General features: G+C 45.9%; 1 protein-coding gene across 1 annotated transcript in view; it reads right to left on the reverse strand.

Moving 5' to 3' along the window:
- The window catches only part of NT5DC3 (5'-nucleotidase domain containing 3), a 62,316-nt gene that overhangs the window by 9,454 nt on the left and 33,623 nt on the right, over nt 1-19,239 (reverse strand). Inside the window, exons 5-12 of the mRNA XM_047741351.1 lie at nt 15,065-15,155; nt 14,027-14,164; nt 11,777-11,837; nt 11,242-11,344; nt 10,991-11,092; nt 8,752-8,833; nt 7,598-7,684; nt 3,044-3,184 (exon numbers count right to left, since the gene is read on the reverse strand). Coding sequence (XP_047597307.1) covers nt 3,044-3,184; nt 7,598-7,684; nt 8,752-8,833; nt 10,991-11,092; nt 11,242-11,344; nt 11,777-11,837; nt 14,027-14,164; nt 15,065-15,155 — 805 coding nt within the window. The remainder of the gene's footprint in view (nt 1-3,043; nt 3,185-7,597; nt 7,685-8,751; nt 8,834-10,990; nt 11,093-11,241; nt 11,345-11,776; nt 11,838-14,026; nt 14,165-15,064; nt 15,156-19,239) is intronic.

Consider the following 19,239-nt stretch of genomic DNA (forward strand, 5'->3'; position numbering starts at 1 on the left):
ACCAAATTATCTTTATTCTTTACAGCTACTCTCTCAAAGCCAAAATTATATACTTATATTTAATTCATCACACTTGGCCCCCAATGACACTCTGTTGGCTTCACAAATTAAAAAATCAAACCCAACCTCTGAGGATGTTTTTCTCTTCAGCAAAGAGTCCAAATAAAGGACTACATTTCTGAAAATTACCCCTAAAGGGGAGTGTCTAGAAATATGAGGCAGAAAGTCACTGGAAATATTTAGCTTTTCAGGTGAACATGGCGGCAGCAGGGCGGGTGGAAGGGGAACAGGAAGAACATGAGAAAGGACACTCATCTGGATTTTTTTTTTTCATTATCTGCCCTACTTCTCTCTATCCTTGTGACGCTAACCGGACAGAAAGCTGTGCAAAGAGTTAGAGCCTGAGGTGAGAGTGAAGAAGTTAAGACTCTAGAGCCAGACTGCCCACATCTCCAGCCCAGCATCATCACCCGTTACTTGCCAAGTTACTTTCCTCCTCCTCTGTGCCCCAGGTGCTTCATCTGTAAAGTGGGAGTGTTAGTATCTACTTCAAAGAATTGTTTTGAGAAAAAAAATGAACATAAAGCCTGGAACAGCATCTACAGTATGGTATCTAGAACATGGCATCTAGAGCATCGTGTCTAGAACATGGGTCCTATAGTGCTGTGTCTAGAGTGTGGTTCTAGAACGTGGTGTCTAGAACATTTCCAAATAGCTTGGTTCAGCTGTTCATGAACTCTGGAACTCAGGATAAGTTATCTGTCCTTCAGACTCAATTCCCTCTCCTGTAAAATGGGATTGGCAATGTGAATGGTAACTCCCTCTTCTTCCTTCCCCCACCTTTTGTCTTATATAATTACTTCCAAAGTCACAGAAATATTTTCAGCACTTCCATTCTCTAAAACACAAACTCCTTAATCATCAAACTTTTTATACAGGTCAGAGAACAGAAAACAAAAAAATTATCCTCAGAGCTAAAATGTGGGGCACGTGGGTGTCTCGGTTGGTCAAGCATCCAACTGTTGGTTTTGGCTCAGGTCATGATCTCAGGGTGGTGAGATCAAGTATTGCATTGCAGGGGGGTGGGGAGTGGCATAGGGAGTGGTGGGGAGGGGTGGGGAGGAGTGTGGGGAGGGGTGTGGGGGGTGGCAGGGAGGTTTACACTCGAAAGGGGAGTCTGCTTGAAGATTCTTTCCCTCCCCCATCCCCCACACACAAACATGTGCCTGTGTGCACCCACACTACTCTCCAAAATAATCGATAATTTTAAAAAATTTTTAATAAATTTAAAATTTTTTAAAATAAAATTTAGTGACACCATCCACATGAAGACCATGTCTATGTCTGTCAGGCTGACAGCATGACAGAGGGAAGGCAGTGCTGCCACAGCTACGGAGAACTCTAATGCTAAGAGCCAGGGAAGCACTTTGACGTTGTGCTCAAAGGCTCGGATTTGGACGTCACACATGCCTTAAGTTCAAGTTCTTGCTTTGTCATTTTACAACCTCAGACACGCTGCCTGACTTTTCAAACACCCATTTTCCTTATTCTAAGTGGAAAAACTGTACCTGCCTGCAAAGGACAGCCGGGACTATTAATGACTCGTGTGTGCAGAATAAGCACTCCGCACAGCGTCTGGCATGTGAAAAGTAACTATTATTATTGTCTGACCTATGGACACACTTGAAGCTACATTAACCCAGAATTGATGCCTTTTATTTTTAGAAAAGCACCTCACAGACAAGCATAGTAAGGGATGCATCACAAATCCTCATCACAGACCAGCCAAGAACCAATGTGGGCAGAGCCCACTGGAAGCAAAGCCCGGGGGACGTGCAAGGTCCCATGCTCCGGAATGTGCGGGCCCTGGAGCGAGAGGGCCTGGCCGGCCGCTTCTCACAGCTCTGCCTGAGCTTACTGCCAGCTGCCTCTATGCGGGCTGCCAGCTGGGCCGGGCAAGGTAGTCCCCTGCCCATTCCCAAAGTGGGCTGGCAGACTGTGGGCCACAGGCCATGGCCAGAAGCTACAGGTGTGTTAGCCAAGAGAGCGGGCAGCGTGCTCCTTATCCTAAAAAAGCACTCGCACTGGGACGGCTGCAGGCCAGGTCAGCTGAACCAAGCAGGAAGCAAGGAGTCTCAGGAGAAGGGGGAGTGGGTTACAGCGACAAGCGAGGGGCAGCTTCTGTGGGTCAGAAAAATCACCAAAAACAACAGTCCTCACTAACAGTCCGAAACTGGCTACATAACTTACACAAAGGAGAACTGCCACTGAACTCCACCAAGCCAGGAAGTTGTAAGTATTATGTTCAAAATCAAGTGGAGGCTATATGCAGAGATACTGACTTCTGCTTTGAGACCCTCTCCAGCAAGCCGTGATGCCCAGCCTGAGGGGTTCATTCCACAGGACCCTTCATTTTGCAGATGGGGAAACTGAGGCCCAGAACGGGGAAGTCCCACAGCAGCAGGCCCAAGGCAGAAGCAGGACTGCTCCCACACATCAGCAGAGGTTCTCGAATCCCACTATTCCACCAGATGTCTCCCAAGAGAGCTTTAGTGGGGAAGTGAGGACACAGGATTTCCACTGACAGAGGAATCTACACAGACCCCCGCGTTTACACGGCCCCACAAAGCTCTTCTCCTCAATTTGTGGGGCACTTTTTTTTTTAAAGATTTTTTTTTTTTTTTTGTCAGAGAGAGAGAGCGAGCGAGCACAGGCAGACAGAGCGGCAGGCAGAGGCAGAGGGAGAAGCAGGCTCCCCACAGAACAAGGAGCCCGATGTGGGACTCGATCCCAGGACTCTGGGATCATGACCTGAGCCGAAGGCAGCGGCTTAACCAACTGAGCCACCCAGGTGTCCCTTGTGGGGCACTTTTAAAGATGTCTTCACTCTCTTGGGGGCAAAACAGCCCCAGGAGTTATTCTGCAAGATGCCTTACACCTCATGCTTTATAACCACAGTTAAAAGAAAATATTTGAAATAACTGATTAGAGGACTAACTTCAGACTTGAAGAAAAAGGAGGAGAGAGAAAAAAAATCCCAAACCTGCATCTGTTCCAATAACCCGGTCAGGGTCTGCAGCCAGGTCATGGTTTGAATGTACTGCTCCGTGTTCATGATCCTGAGCTCGGACCTCAGCTCCGGGATAATTGCACCAGTTCGCCAGCCGTGCTTCAGGGTCAAATCCTGATCACAAAGATCACCAAAAGTCAACACTCCTCTCGACAGAATTTAAACCATTCCATTCCCTTTCCCAGATGCAACAGGCGTGCACTGAATTCCTTTTTCACTGCAATGCCTAGTTATTAACCAAGCCAAATTTAGTCAATTACATGTAATTAAGCCAAGTCAGCCACAGGCTTTGATCATAACACCCAAAGAGAGTTTCTGTTCTGGAAATAATGGCTGTGAATCAAGCCCCTGCAGAAACACAGGGTCTGAAATCATTAACCATGGTCTGTAGAACAACAGTTAGGTCAGGGGCAGAATACGAAGCTCCAATGAAATGCCACTGGAGGTCTTCATTCAATTCGTCCACAGACCACTGGGGAGCACCCACTGTGTGCTGGACCTTGTGGGTTATGAGGAATTATAAAATCTCAGGCTTGGCATGATCCTACAACACAGACATACATGATCACATTTCTCATGCCAGATACAGTGAACTCGTGATTTGACAATTAAGCCAAAGTATCCGTCAACAGATATATCCTGGGAAATCTAAGCTATACAATCAGCATACTAAATGGTCATTCATTTTCTCATTTGGCAAATATTTATCCAACTACTAAGTGCCAGGCCCTGTTCTAGACAATGAGGATAAAACAATGAACAAAAACTGACAAAACCCTGCCCTCATGGGAAATACATGCAAAAAATAAACCAAAGTATGTACAAAGGCAGGTGGTGATAAATACAATGGTCAAAAATCAAGCAGAATAAGAAGGAAAAAAGTTACCATTGTATATAAAGTGGTTAGGAAAACAAGGCCAATAAAGGGATGTTTGAGAAGAGATCAGAAGGGAAGGAGAGTGAAAGTATGAACTATGCGGGAGGAGAACAATTCAGGCTGTGAAAACAGTAAGTGCAAAGGCCCTGGGGCAGGAACATGCTGGGGTGGACGGTATGGAGGTAGAGTTGTAAAGGAACAGCCAGGCAGGGAGCCTAAAGCTGAGTAGGAGAGGGCAGAGGCAGGTTCTGCCTTCAGAGAGGAGGGCTTTAGAAGGACAGATCAAGCAGGGCCTTGTAGGAAACAGTAGGAAATCAGGCTTTTATTCTGAAGAATAAAGGAAAGCTTTGAGGTTTTAAGGAATAAAGTGGTATAAGGTTTAAAATCTTCAGAGTTCACTGGCTACTCACCTAAAGCCAGAATCCCTGCTCCATAAGTGCTAAGGATATTGCCTACTTTCTTCACCTACTGAATTTCTTTAAACCTTTCAGCATTTCTCCTCCTATAGTACATGAAAACCTACAGCATAACCTTTTTTTTTAAGATTTTTTTTATTTATTTATTTGACAGAGAGAAATCACAAGTAGGCAGAGAGGCAGGCAGAGAGAGAGGAGGAAGCAGGCTCCCTGCTGAGCAGAAAGCCCGATGTGGGGCTTGAACCCAGGACCTGGGATCATGACCTGAGCTGAAGGCAGCGGCTTAACCCACTGAGCCACCCAGGCGCCCCAGCATAACCTTTTAAATACTCCCAATGGTGGCAAACTTTTGAAGGTAGCTTTTATTTCTGAAAATAAGTAAAAAGTCATCTGGAACATTTCTAAGACTAAAGCATATGATAATAAATTACCAATAATAAAACTGATTCTCTCCTGTGCCTCAACCTGGCTCTCCAATCTATTCCTAAAGGGGCACCCAAATGTGTGTTGACAAAGAGCAACATTAGAAGTACCTACATTCCCAAGGTGACTCCCCTGAAGGATAATGTGCTTTGCCACATAATTTCTGACATGTTAATGAACTGATCTTTTATAACAGTGCTTTTCAAACTCTGGCATGGGATCTAACTATATGCCCCAAGAGACTATTTATTTACTAATTTATTTATTATCTCTACACCCAATGCAGGGCTCAAACCTACAGCCCCAAGATCAAGAGTCACGTGCTTCACCAACTGAGCCAGACAGGCATCCCTCCAAGAGACTCATCATAGATCTAAGGACACACATAGATTGAAAGGTTTAAAAAAGATATTAGTAACCAAAAGAGAGCAGGGGTGCTATGCTAATATCAGACAAAATAGACCTTAAATCAAAAACTGTCACAAGACACAAAGAGTGACAATTATATAATGGCAAAAGGTCAATTGTTATAACAATTATAACCATATATGCACCAAACATCAGAGTGCCACAATCTATGAAGCAGATATGAACAGAACTGAAGGAAAAAACAGCTCTGTGGTAACAGCAGGAGACTTCAACAGTCCACTCCTATAACAGAAAAATGACCAAACAAAAGATGACACGTCAGGAAATATAGGACTTGAACAACAGTGAAGACCAACGAGAACCCACAGACATATGCAGAACATGCCACCCAACAAAAGCAGAATGCACATTTTTCTCCATGCACTTGAAACAGTCTCCAGGACAGAACTTATATTGGATCCCAAAACAAGTTGTAATAGGTCTTAAAATCATACAGAGTATCTTTATCGATCACAAGCAGTGAAGCTAGAAATCAACAGAAGGAAAAACTAAAAAGTTCACAAACATATGGAAATGAAAGAACACCCTCTTGAACAAACAACGAGTCAAGGAAATCGTAAGAGAAATGAGAAAATTCCCTGTCCCAAATTTAAATGCAAATGCAAACGTAACATAACGAAACCTATGGGATGCAGCAAATGCAGTACTCAGAGGGAAATTTATAGCCATACACTATATATACAGTATAGCCATAGCCATACATATGTGAAAAAAGAAATGTCCCAAATTAACAACTTCACACCATAAGGAACTAGACAAAGACAAAAAAACCCAAAACACTCATATTACTAATATCAGAAATTTAAGTAGTGACAATACTACCAATTCTATGGAAATAAAAAGAATTGTAAAAGCTACAAACTACCATACATCAACAACCTGAATAACCTAGATGACATTCCCAGAAAGACACAATCCACAAAGACTAACTCATGAAGAAATACAAAAACTGAAAAGACCTCTAACTAGTAAGGCGATTGAATCAGAAATCAAAACCCTCCCAACAATGAAAAGCCCAGGACCAGATAGACAGTTTCACTGGGGAATTCCTCCAAACATTTAAAGAGGAATTAACACCAATCCTTCTCAAACTATTCCAAAAACTGAAGAGGAGGGATCAGTTCCTAACTTATTCTGAGGCAATTATTACCTTGATATCAAACTTTAGTGTGAAAAGCTGTTTAAAAAACAGATGGCCAAGCCCCACCAGAGCTTCTGATTCAGCAGGTCTGATGTGAGGCCTGAGAAACTGCATTTCTAATAAGTTTCCCAGGTGATGCTGATGTCACAGGGACCACCCTTGAAGAAACTACTGCCTTGTGAGCACCTCTCATAACGCTAAGACCTGTACGTGTGTGTGGGTGTGGGTGTGGTGTGCACCTGCGTTCACAGGGCCCAGTAACCACATACCTCAAGGGCAGCACACAGTTATCTCATCAAGGCCCAAAGACACGCCTCAGCAAGAGGCAAATGTCTGTGACACCATGTCACTCAGCGGAACATTCTGGTAGCGCCAACATCCTGAAGGTAGCACTTTATATTTCGACTTAACTAATCACTTTTACATACATTATCTTACTTCACTCTTCTCACAAATGAGGACATTGGGGCTTGGAGGCTGTGGGTAAGGTCACCCAGCTGAAAATAGTAGAGCTGGGATAGAAACCTGTCTTCCAGTTCTGAGTCCATGATTCCTTCCACTAGACCCTCAGCCCGCTGGAGAGACGTGACCATGCAGGGAGCGTGGAATCACCTGGCAAGAGTGTGTCCGCACACAGGCACTGGAATCACCCCTCCACCTCTGCCTCCAACAGATGGTCTGAAGTCTGATGCCACCAGCCTGGGCTCACTGAGCAAACAGAAACGCACCGCACCAGGAGCTGGCATGGCAGGAAACATGACTGACTCAGTCTTGTTCCAATTATAGATTAAGTCATAATTCATGTCCTGCGATGCTGCTCTAGTTATGCCAGTGGGCATGAAATGCCTCACTTTCTCAGAATAGCTGTTTCCTGGAAATGCCAGTTTTTGAACTTGCAAAAGATGCCCTGACTAATGTTTATGAATTCTTCTTTGTCCACCTCGGACGTTTAATAAGAGCACAAAAACGAAAAGATTGGCATTTCTTACTATTACCTGAATGGAAAGATTTTTCTCATAAATCCTGAGTAAATTGCTAATTTCTATCATTTCAAAAAAAAATTTACTTTTTACACCTCTGATCCATTCCATTCTGTAACAAATGAGACCCCCCCCCCAAAAAAGGCAACCTTGTCCTCATTTTTATGGAAGCATAAAAATGGTCTTAAACAAGAGAAATTCCTTAGGAAGTGAGACTAACACATCTGTCTCCCAGCAAAGAAAAGAAAAAAGGCTCCTCACCGCCAGGTCACTGTATATGTGGTCACCAAAATACAACACTTTGGATCCTCTCCATCCAGTAAGCTTCAAAAATTCATATAGATTGCCCTGCAACAATAGAAAAAGAGAGATACCATATCATCTGAGATAGAAACCTATATACCCTGTGCCCCAAAATATCGATTTTTTAAAACTTAGCAAAAACTTTACTTTTATTTACAATTTTAAGTACCAAAACATAAAAGATAAAAACACCTTTGCACGAATTCTCTCAGACCTTTCTTCTAAGTCAAATGCACTTTGCAGAAATGATTCATATGGTACATACCTCTCTGTAATGATCTTTTTACATGGAACATTCTATAACCATGTCAGTGAATACTAATCTACCACTTGAATAGCGAGAAATACTGTGGTTCCTTTTACCAATCCCCTAATGTTGGACATGTACTTTGTTATCTATTTTGTAACTCATGGCAAATATTCTTGTAGCAAAGTTTGAGCTACGTCCTAATAATTTCCTTGGTCTAACTTGCTAGTAGTGGGATAGCTATATCAAAGCAAATCTTTCAAGATCTGGAAAACAGACTTACTGACCAACGCAGCAGTGTGTAACAAATCCACCAGGAACGTTTCAAGTTTTTTAACCATGCAGTACTTCATCTGTTTTATAAATACTTTCATGTGTTTTATAAATCTTACAGAAATATAAAAATTTTAAAGGATGAGATAAAACAAACCAGTAACACAAGGGTCAGTGATTCAATCACTTATTCAAACATCTGAAAGCTTCACTGATACTAAAATATATCAAAACTGTATATAAAACATAGCTCATCAGGAAATAATCACTAATTTAAGGTAATACACCATGTCACTCAACATTTCTTCAAGAGAAATATCCAAGGTTTACTACTAACATCTTAAATTGTATACACTATGAAAGTAATTCTTTAATTGTTTTTAAAGCCTATTCAATTCTGAGTTAATTTAGACATAACACACTGAAAATACAGTGACTTAAATTAAAGTTTTGCTGCCAAGTTATAAATAGCTAATTCAAGGAGAACACTAAGAACAATGCCAGGCACACAGGAGGCCTCAACAAACACTGGCTGTTATTATAACTGACCACAAAGCAAAGGAACAAAAAGGAGAAATCAGTCATGAGGTACCTGCTTATAAATCTGGCCTTTCTGCAACTTGTGGATCTTGTCCCAGAGTAAGACACCTTTCTCGTTCACCTTGCGGAAAGGTCTAACAACAGAAAGGGAAACACTATGACCCGTGGGAACCGTGCAGGCTGTCTGCCTAGGAAACACCACCCAGTTACTCAGTGGGAACGGAAAGGGGCTACACAAACCTGGAAAAGGCCTGGAGCCCAAACTCCACCACCACACCACCTGGCCCATTGCAGACATCCCAAACTGCAGACCCCAGGATCCAAAAGGTATTTAGCGAGGAAAGAACTCCAGGGTCAGATAAATTTGGGGAACACTAGGCACTACTTATGTCCCTCTTAAAAGTCCCTGAGGACTCTAGCAAACCCTCCTGGGAGAGAAACTTTCAGATTTCCTAAAATGTATTTGATCACACAGAGAAAATCTGCTTCACAAACACAGCTTATGGAAATACCACCTTACTACACAGTGTCCCAGTCGGTGCTTGAAATCCAGCCACTCTAGACACAAAACAGATCTGAGGATGAGACAAATCACTTTATCATGGAGAACGGGAGTAAGAATAAAGGCCTCCAGGAGTTCCCCTCTACTTGCTAGATGCTATGTGGCCTAATTCATGAATCATTTAATAAAGCCAATTAGAACTTTAATATTAAAAAGAAAAAAAAAGAACAAAAGTCAAGGCATGTGGGGTCCGTCTGCCTTTTTTTTAAGGTAACATTTATTTGGATTGCTTTTCTGATTAGAAAAATGTAAACTGACTCCAAAAAATCTGAAAAATGCAGAACAGAATGAAGAAAAGGGAAATGACCCCTAATCCCAGTGCCCAGGTATAAACACCTAAGATTCAGTAGGTGTCTTTCAGTCTATAAAGATAACATCTGTTATCTTTCTTTTTTATGAACATAAATGAAGATCACTGTGTATACTGATTTGTATCTTTTTCTCTACTGTTGTGAGCAATCTCCCATGTGATTACAAATTCTTTCATATGTGTTTTTAAGTCATAAAACGTGCTCGCTGCTTTTTTCCCCAAATATATCTTTTTCCCTTTTTGAGAGAGAGAGCACAAGCGGGGACAAGAAGAAGGAAAAGGAGAGGGAGAATCCCAAGAAGGCTCCACACTCAGCATGGAGCCCAATGTGAGGCTCGATCCCAAGACCCTGATCACGAACTGAGCCAAAATCAAGAATCGGTTGCCCAACTGACTGAGCCACCCAGGCACCCCTCAAATACACCATTTTTAATGGCTGTATAATATTCCCTCCCGTGGATGTTCCTTTAGATTGTCTCTGATCTTCATCACTATAAATAACAGGGATGAACAGAGGTGTTCCATGCATACAAAACAAAGACAAAATAAGTGGGTGCAGGGGGCAGGGGGATGGCTCTTGGTAAAGAGGTCTATCCCACCACTGAAAAACATTTTAGGGGCATCTGGGTAGCTGAGTCAGTTAAGCATTTGCCTTCGGCTCAGGTCATGACCCCAGAGAATAGGATCCAGTTCTACACATTAGGCTCCCAGCTAAGTAGGGAGTCTGCTTCTTGTTCTCCCTCAGTCCCTCCCCACTACTTCTGCTCGCTCACTCTCTCAAAATAAATAAAATCTTTTAAAATTTTTTAAAAATGTTTTTAAATGTTAAAAAAAAGAAAGAAAAACATGTTAGGATCCCTGACACCCCCCTCCCCAACTATTAGTGCTAAGAGCACACCCTAGTCACCGTCATAACCCACAACTTCCCCACTCCTCTACTGCCCGTGGCAGGAACACACTACCTAAGTCTTGGTAGAGATTTACTCCATTTGGCACAAAACCTGTGTTGCAGTATTGCAAAGTCCAGCTGTAATTTTAAATGCACTACTGAGAGCTGCATGTACCAAAAACGTCCAGCAGGTGGTTCGTTGTTACTGCTGTTTCGTTAAGCTTCACAGCACATCTGCATCAAGAGGTCTAACTTCGGATGTAATTAATACTCAGTTTGGTTTTCTCATTACTAGCAATCTTTTTCTTAGAGCCTGACCCCTAGGGCTGAAGTGGGAACCATCTCAATTGGTGCGAGCCAAGCCGACCACTGTGTCGGTGTGCACTAATCCCACGCACCCTGTAATTACTTGCCACAAGGTTCAAAATGAAAAGCTACAATGTCAGATACATTTGATTTTCCAAATAGACTTCACCAAGTCAGGTCAGCAAAGGGTGACAATCTAGTCTCCCAGGAAGACAGATGCTCACCTCCGCTTATCATTAAAGAAGTTTGGCTTCTCGGCCTGAACGATGACCACATCAAACAGGTCCCTCCAGTCTTTTCCAACAATATACCTCATCCCTTTGTCCCTGAAACAACATGTTGGCCAGGTGAGTCTAACAAGAAAGGGATTCACTACTTTTGCAATGTTTTCTTTCAAATTTTCAACCGTGAAGATAAACAGGTCACAAGACAAGACGTGAGCCAGGAGCCAGGAGGGACACCCACAACCACTTACACAAAACTACTGGGGCTGTTGGTGATGAGAAACATCTTCTTGCCATGGTGGGCCAGCTTGGCCAGCACCGCACGGGTCTGCTCGGCGTAGCAGATGTACTTCTCTGAGGGCAAGAGAAACGTTCACATGCGGAGTCAGCATCAAGGCAGGTCAGTCTGCAGGGGCTCCCTAATCGGGGCCTCTGGGTCCAGCGCAGCCGGGGCCCTCGGGGCTGGAAAAGTCTCAAGCAAGCATGGTCCAGGCTGGCCTAGCAGCGCCTGGAACCTCAGGGACCAGGACTCCGCCACCTCGGTCCATGGGAACACACTACAGACCTGCCTGCCGCGGCCAGCGCCCATCTTTCTGGGTCAGGATTAGGTTGAGTCCTGAGACAAAGGGGAGGGGGACGTCCAAGGTGTGAGGAAGCAAGGTCCTCACGCTGCACTGGGGGTTGGCACTGAGCCCCAGGTCGCCACTGGGAATGAAAACGACAGCCGCTCGTGGCCCGGGAGAGGGACAGGCTGAGGCGGCCCTCGCGACAGTGCTGGCTACGTACCAATATCTGCTTCGATCGCGCTGTACATGATTCCTTTGATGTGCACGTCTCGAATTGAATCCTGTCAAAAGAGAGGTTTCTAATCAGTGGGACGGTCCGTGAGACAGCCTGAGTGACAAGAAAAGCGACATTTGCGACGATGTCTGTCTTTAGAAACCTGGCCGGCTGAACACCAGATGAAATCTCAGTGCTGGCCATTTCACACAGGCGGCCAACGCTTAGGTTTCCATGGTGACAGTGGCAGTTTGCAGCAGGGTCACAGAGGAGGGAGGTAACTTGTGAGAACAATTCTGAATAAAATTCCACAGGGTAAATGGCGATTTCTAGGCAGTCTCACGAACTGATGACTACGGGGCATCTGGACAAGGGGAATTATGACTCTTTTTATCCGTGCGCCCTCCCTAGACCCCAAGAGCAGGTTCTCTCCTCCAGAGAAAGAGGCCGAGACCAATGACAGCTCTTCTTCCGTTCAGTGAGGTGAGGAGCGGTCAGCGAGACGCTCACTCAGGCGGAGACGTGGTGCGGCTGACAGACGGGGAAGAGGAGGCCGTGAGCCACTCACCGGCCGCGGGCTACAGCAGCCTGACGCCTGGCGGGGGTCGGAGCACAGCACCGCTTGCGGGGGCACTAAGCCGGTCCACCACAGAGGTGGCTCTCCTGGAGGCACACGGAAAATTTCAGGGGGGAAACAGCAGGGGACTGGGCTGCAGGCAAAACTGGACCATCAGCCTTCAAAAACTGGTAGGAGATTTCCACCAAGCATGAGTACCTCCGGACTACAAACTCAACCTCGGGCACAGGCTTGTCTCAAAACCACATCGGCAGAAGCAGGGGTTCATAGAGCAAGCCAGAGCCAATCTTCCCGGCTGCAAATCTAGGCTCTACTACTTACTGTGTGACTCAGGGCAAGTGACTCAACCTCTCAGTGCCTTAATACCTTTATCTGTAAAATGAGAGGAGTAACAGCACCTACCTCCAAGCCTGGTTGTGAGGACTTAATCAGTTATATGCGTGAAGCTCTCTGAAAGCCAGTGCCAGGAATAGACCTAAATGCTCTCTGTTGGCGGCATTAAGCAAGCAGCTCTCCTCATGACTGAAAGGGTCACATAACTACAAGTGGCTCTTTTATTTATTTTTTACTACACGTGATACTTAAAGATTCTTAAAGCATTTGTGCACACAAAAAGGAGAACAGAAACTATGCAATTTTAGTTCAAATAATACCAGACTATTATTGAGAAATGAGAATTCATCCTCCATCTTCCCAAAACCCACAATTTAAGGCAGTGGAAACTTAAAACTAGTCATAAGCATATAATAAAAACACTGCAGTACATAAATACAGATCTCTTAAAAATATAAGTACTTAAATAATACATATTACATATATAAATATATACATAAAAATATACTTGTTAATATATATGTATATGATATACACGTGTATTGTTGGTATAAATTAATACATGAACACATTTTTAAGTCCTGAAAAAAGTGCAGAGTTTAAAGAATATAAACACATGTGAACACAAATCAACATCTACAAATACAAAGTTACACAAATGATGTGCATATATCTGCATGTAAGTTTCACAGCTGTCTATCCACCTCTCCAACTGGGTTTTCCCACAGCTTTTGCAGGGCCCGGGAAGGCCTGCATGGAACCTCCGTGTACAAGAGAAAGGCCCGCTCTGAGCAACAGCAGTTCCAAGGGCTGCAGCCTGTGTGTGAAGTCACCCCCTCCACAGGCGGGCTCGGGGGTGAGCTGGGTCGGGCTGGACCTCAGCCACCAGCCACCCCTCTGACCAGATGCACTGGGGCTGGCCTTCGGTCAGCAAGAATTAGAAATCCCAATAGCAATATGAGCACTCTCTTCCTTTAACACAAAGTTACACTGGCTTCCAATTGTCCTGATGTAAGATCGTTCTTAACAATTTTCATGGTAGGGGCACCTGGATAAGCTCAGTGGGTTAAGCCTCTGCCTTCGGCTCAGGTCATGATCTCAGGGTCCTGGGATTGAGCCCTGCATCGGGCTCTCTGCTCAGCGGGGAGCCTGCTTCCCCCTCTCTCTCTGCCTGTCTCTCTGCCTACTTGTGATCTCTGTCAAATAAATAAATATTTAAAAAAAAAAATGTTCATGGTAAAACCATAAATAAAAGAGATCCCAGGCAAATGCCCAGCCCAGGGAGACTAACAACACTGTCCCTTCTGCTAAAACCCTCTGTGAGACGTGGCACCACTGCCTCTCACCTTGACGTCTTTGTACAGATGCACAGGCTCATAGTCAATGTTGTTCTTGAGAAAGTATTCGTTCACGCAGGACAGGAGGGACATCTCCGGCAGGGAGAAGATGTCCATGAACTGCTTCATGGTGTTTCCATGAGAACTCTGCAGGCAGGGAGGACAGCGTCAGAAACAGAGGCCAACACCACAGCAGAACCCCAGGGGGGGGCATGTTTCTGGTCATCAACATCTGGATCCCGCACCCCAAGGACAGTTCTAACAATAGCAAAGTAGAAGCATTCACCTTATTTATCATTCCCCACAGAGCTGACGTTGTACTCTTAAGCATAACCGGGAAATCCAAGGCAATGCCCTGATTTTCCCCCCAAAAAATCTAATCAATCTCACATTCCTGTGAGTTCTAACTTCCAGCTCACACTCTCCTGTCAAACCCAGAGGAAAGCCGGCAAGTAGACTACTGCCCGTGGAATGGCATAGAAAGCCGCGTGGCTCTCCTGAACGTGAATGCCCCCACGCAACCATGTGTGAGCCTGCGAAAGAGCCTTTCTCTGTATGCCTGCAGTTAGCAACCCCAAGTTTACCAGCTGACTGGGAAGCTTCTGTTGCATTTTGACAGTGCAAATAAGAGTGCACCTAATAAGATGTGCAAAAATTCAGAAAGCAAAGAGAACCACAAAAGTCAGAGAAACAGAAACTTCAAGTCCAGGGTGACCTGCTGTCCTCAATCTCAGGGAAGGCAACTACAGCTGCCCTGATGTCATCTAGAAAGTGGGGACATGCCTTGGGGTAAGGGGCTGTAGACAGGGGCCGGTGCAAGGAAGGTATTAAGAATCATCATCAGGTAGGGAGGAAAGAGCTAAGAAAGGGGAATCATGAGGGGCCTAGGAGAGATGCCACCATACCAGCCTCTCTCAAATCCTGGGCCCAAAGTCCTGAAACAGTCCCAAAGTCCCTTGTCAGTTCCACAGAGGTGCTCAGAGAGATTCTAAGTCTACCAGGCCGTGTCTGCTGACAGGCTGCTTTAAATAAATAATCTCTCATTACCTTTCCATAAAAGTCGCTCATCTGTTCCAGAGGCACGTGGGACCCCTCGTACATTTCAATGACTTCTTCATCGGGGACAACACTGAGGCCTCTGGAAAAATCACAGGCGGTGCAGTTAGACTCAACTAGCAAGAGCAGTGACTTTCAGACCTCGGGCAACTACTGGGATTTTTCAGCCCAGGTGCAAGATGTCGCTGTCACGAGGAGGCGAGACATGACACAGGTAATGGCTACAAGTAACAGGCAAGAAGGTGCTGTTGCCACTACCACCGCCAGGATTCCTTGGGTAACAAGGGCAGGAAAAATAACACCTACTAGGGATGCCAGGTGTGAACTCCACATAGTCATTCACTTACTTCTCAGCAATCCTAGGGGGGAAGCACTAACATCTTTCCATTTCCCAGCAGAGGCAACTGTGGCCCAGAAAGGTCACGTATCTTACCCAAGTACACCAAAGTGGTGGGACAGGACCAGACCCCAGGCTTTCTGGTTCTAGGGGCCCAGGCTCTTCAACCACTGATGTCACACCGCCCATCTCAGCAAAGTACATGGCCTCCCTTTGCTTTGGGGGTAGTGTTCGCTTTGGGGTGGGTCTATGTTTCCATTTTTATGTTTTTAACACATCAGGGAGAGAAAAGCTAGCTTTGTCTCTATCATCCTCCTACCAGCTGACACTCTGACCTAAGAAGGTCAGCGCAGAGGTGGGAAAAGCCACGCATGAGGCTCGGGTGAACTAAACCCCATGACACAGGCAGGAAGCCTGGGTGCCACCTCCGAGAGGGATGACCTCAAAGGCTATGTGACAGTCCAGACCAGTTTCTTCACCTATTAAAAAGCCAGGGTAACATCTGCCCTCTGCCTGTGTCCGGAAGCCGCGGGAGAATCTGCAAATGAATCCAACTCCTCCAGGAAGGGAAAGATAAATTTTGGAGGCAAAGCGACCCTGCCGCCAGTGCCGTGAGCAGGTGCTCTTGCTGGGGACCGAATGCTCTCGCGTCTCCTCACCTGGCACTGCCCACTCTAGAGCGTCAGAGAAAAATGTCTGTTCCCAGCTGCTTCTCTAGGGAAGGTGCTTGAGAAACAAGACATCCATGGCAAGGAGGTCACAGAAGGAATGACGGAAAGTCCACCCAGCACCACAGACAGTGGGAGGACAAATGATGCACTGCTAGTCTAATGAGAACAGGCTGCTTATCTTATAAAATCACCAGGATGGCATTAAAGTACATACAAAATGTAATTTATACTTGATATGTAAGTAGAATGAAAATATAATTTCAGCCTCCTTCTGTTCTCCGCCCTCCTATAACTTTCAAAAATACCCCAGGGGATTCATTAGTATTTTGCCCCTCCCCCCATCTTCATTAACTTGTTACAACTTCCAGCCTTTGAAAACAAAGGAGGCCTTGTACTTCCTGATCATTCTGGGCAGTGACCTTGGGGCAGAGCTCCTGCTCAGGTGTGTACCCGCCTAAGTCTCTAACACTTAGAAGGAAACTATAAAAAGTAGAAGAACTCTGCTGGGTGAGTCATTTTCCTGCCCCCACATGAGGCCCTGCCCTAGCCCAGGTTCACAGCCTCCCAGGCTGCCCAGGTCACGACTGAATGTCAACTCAAAAGCAGCAGTGAGGTAAGAGGTGAGAGGAGTCCGCTCCGGCAAGTGGGAACCCACAGGAGGTGCGCCCACAGGTGCAGCAGCCCACAGGACCGGGCCCCCGGCTCTGGGCCACAGCCAGCCGCGCCCCAATGCAGCCTCAACCAGTGCGAGGATCAAAATGCAAAGTACTTTACGTGGCCCTATGTGGCTATAAGAAATACAAACATTAGGAGCACAGATCTGAAGAGTCTGCCCAGGGTTCAAATCCCAGCTTCCGTCATTAGTAGGGATAGTACCTGGACAAGCAATGGAACCTCTTTGGGTCTCAGCGTCATTTTTAAAACGGGGAACAATAATTGTACCTGCCTCCAGGCATAACCGAGATTGGTTGAGCTCCGATATACAGAGGAGTATACAGCTGGCACTAGCAAAGCCTTGCGGTATGCCTGCGATGAGAACAAGCATAGGCTTTCACAGGACCCTTGTCAGAACTTAAATCGTAGGTACAAAATGGGGCTGTGGAGACAGCCAGTCTGCCTCCCCCTCTGCCCTGTGCCATTGGCTCCACAGCCCCCAACACAAAATCCAACCTGACAGAGGAGCTGGGGACCCACCTGATGGCAGGTGTCAGATGGGCAAGGCTGAGGAGGGGGCATTCTGCCCTGCCAAGAGCTCATCCATACCGCTTTTCAGGGGAAGGCAAAGGCAGTGACCTTTGGCGTGCCTCTCCTGCTCCAGGCACACCCTGGTCTACACGACAAGCCACCCCTGGGCCCACCAGCAGCATCAGGCCAATTTTACAGAGGCACAAACCAAGGTTTCAGGATGGTCAAGAAGCTGCTTGCATGGGAGCAGTGAGGCCAGGGCCCACGCTGAGGAAGTGGGACTCCAGAGCCCACGTGCGCACCCACACTGCCTCAGCCCGCCACACCCCTCAGCGCTGTGACCACAGTGACCTTCCCAGGACCTGAACACCAACATTCCTTTTCCTTCCAGTGCCTCAGTTGGCTTCTCTCACCTAGCCCTGTCCATACTCCCTAACACGATGGACAACTTACCTACAGAAGAAATAAGACAATTAGGAGCCATAGGACTGTGTGCTCTGAGAAGAGGAGAAACAGACCATGTCGGGCTGAGAAGAGGGTGAGCACTCAGCACCAGCCAGCCTTGAAGGAAGGATGCGTGAGATCTAAAGCAGCCGCAAGGAAGGAAAAGTGCTCCCTGGCAGAACAGCAGCAGGAGCAGAGGACAAGCAGCGGGAAAGGAGAGCTCAGAGGAGAGGAATAGATGTGCTGTGTGCAACTGCCTCGCACACGCTGAGATTGGCTGTAACTGCTGGGAAGAGACCGTCCCCTGCTCCTGTTGACCTCGGGCCAAGGGTGTTGCCAGGGTCTCCTGCGGAGGGGCCTGCCTGGAGCAAACCCAGAGGGAGAGAGCCAACAGATGGAAAGAGTTCTGACAACATCAATTTGGCCCCTGGAACCAGACACGCCTGCAACGGGCACTGTCCCTTGGGCCGCACCACAGGTGAGCCACTGCTGTATTTCTGGTTAACCCTGTCTGAGTCGGGTTTCCGTACCTGTAACCAAGAGTCTTAACTGATCCTGGAAATGAAAGGCTGTGTGTAGAAGAAAAGTAGGGTACTGGTTTAGAGAAGGTTGGTGGGAAACCCAAGAGGTTTGGGCTCCATTCTCTAGGCAGTGGGAGCCATCCAGGATCGCAGGAGAGAGGGTCTGTTGAGGGCAATGCTTTAGATGCATGAGTCCAGCAACAATGTCCAGGATAGACCGCACTGCAGGAAACTGCAAGGGCCCTAGAGAAAAGGATTAAGTGTCTGAGCCAGGGAGCTGACGACAGGAACAGAGATGAGGAAAAGATCCGAAATACCTGTGAAGGATTTCATTAACCTAATTCATACAACAAAACCATGCTGCATATAGGACAAGGGCAGAGGCTCCAGAGCCAGACCACCTGGGTCAGAATTCTACTTCTGTGTGGCCTTGGCCAAGTTACTTAACATCTCTGGGCCTAATACCCGTACCTACTTCATAAGGTTATTTCAAGGATCAAATAAGTGAACACAAATAAAACACTTATGACAGTGTCTATGCTGTAGCAAGACTTAATAACTGCTCATTGCTATTTATTATTACAAATATTATTTTCATCAACACCATCTCTTCTACTTCCCGAAACACCATTAAAATGATAGTGAAAGAATAAACTACTCAGGGATGCCAGGGGGCTCAGTCAGTTAAGCACCCGACTCTTGATTTCAGCTCAGGTCATGATCTCAGGGTCGTGAGACTGAGACCCTCGCTGGGCTCCATGCTGGGTATGGAGCCTGCATGGGATTCTCTCTCTCCCTCTGGGCCCCCACCCAGCTTGCACACACAAGCTCTCTCTTAAATTAAAAAAAAAAAAAAAAAAAGAAAAGAAAAGAAAGAATAAACTCCTCAAACAGTGAAAGGATATGAGAGCAAGGACATCAGCAAACAGGGCATTTCAACACCTTTGTGGAAGACAAGTAGCAGATGAAAAGGGGGCTTATGGCTTAGCAAACTAAGAACAGGGGCCT

Source organism: Lutra lutra, chromosome 8 (assembly GCF_902655055.1).
Source record: "Lutra lutra chromosome 8, mLutLut1.2, whole genome shotgun sequence".
NCBI classification, from domain to species: Eukaryota; Metazoa; Chordata; class Mammalia; order Carnivora; family Mustelidae; genus Lutra; species Lutra lutra.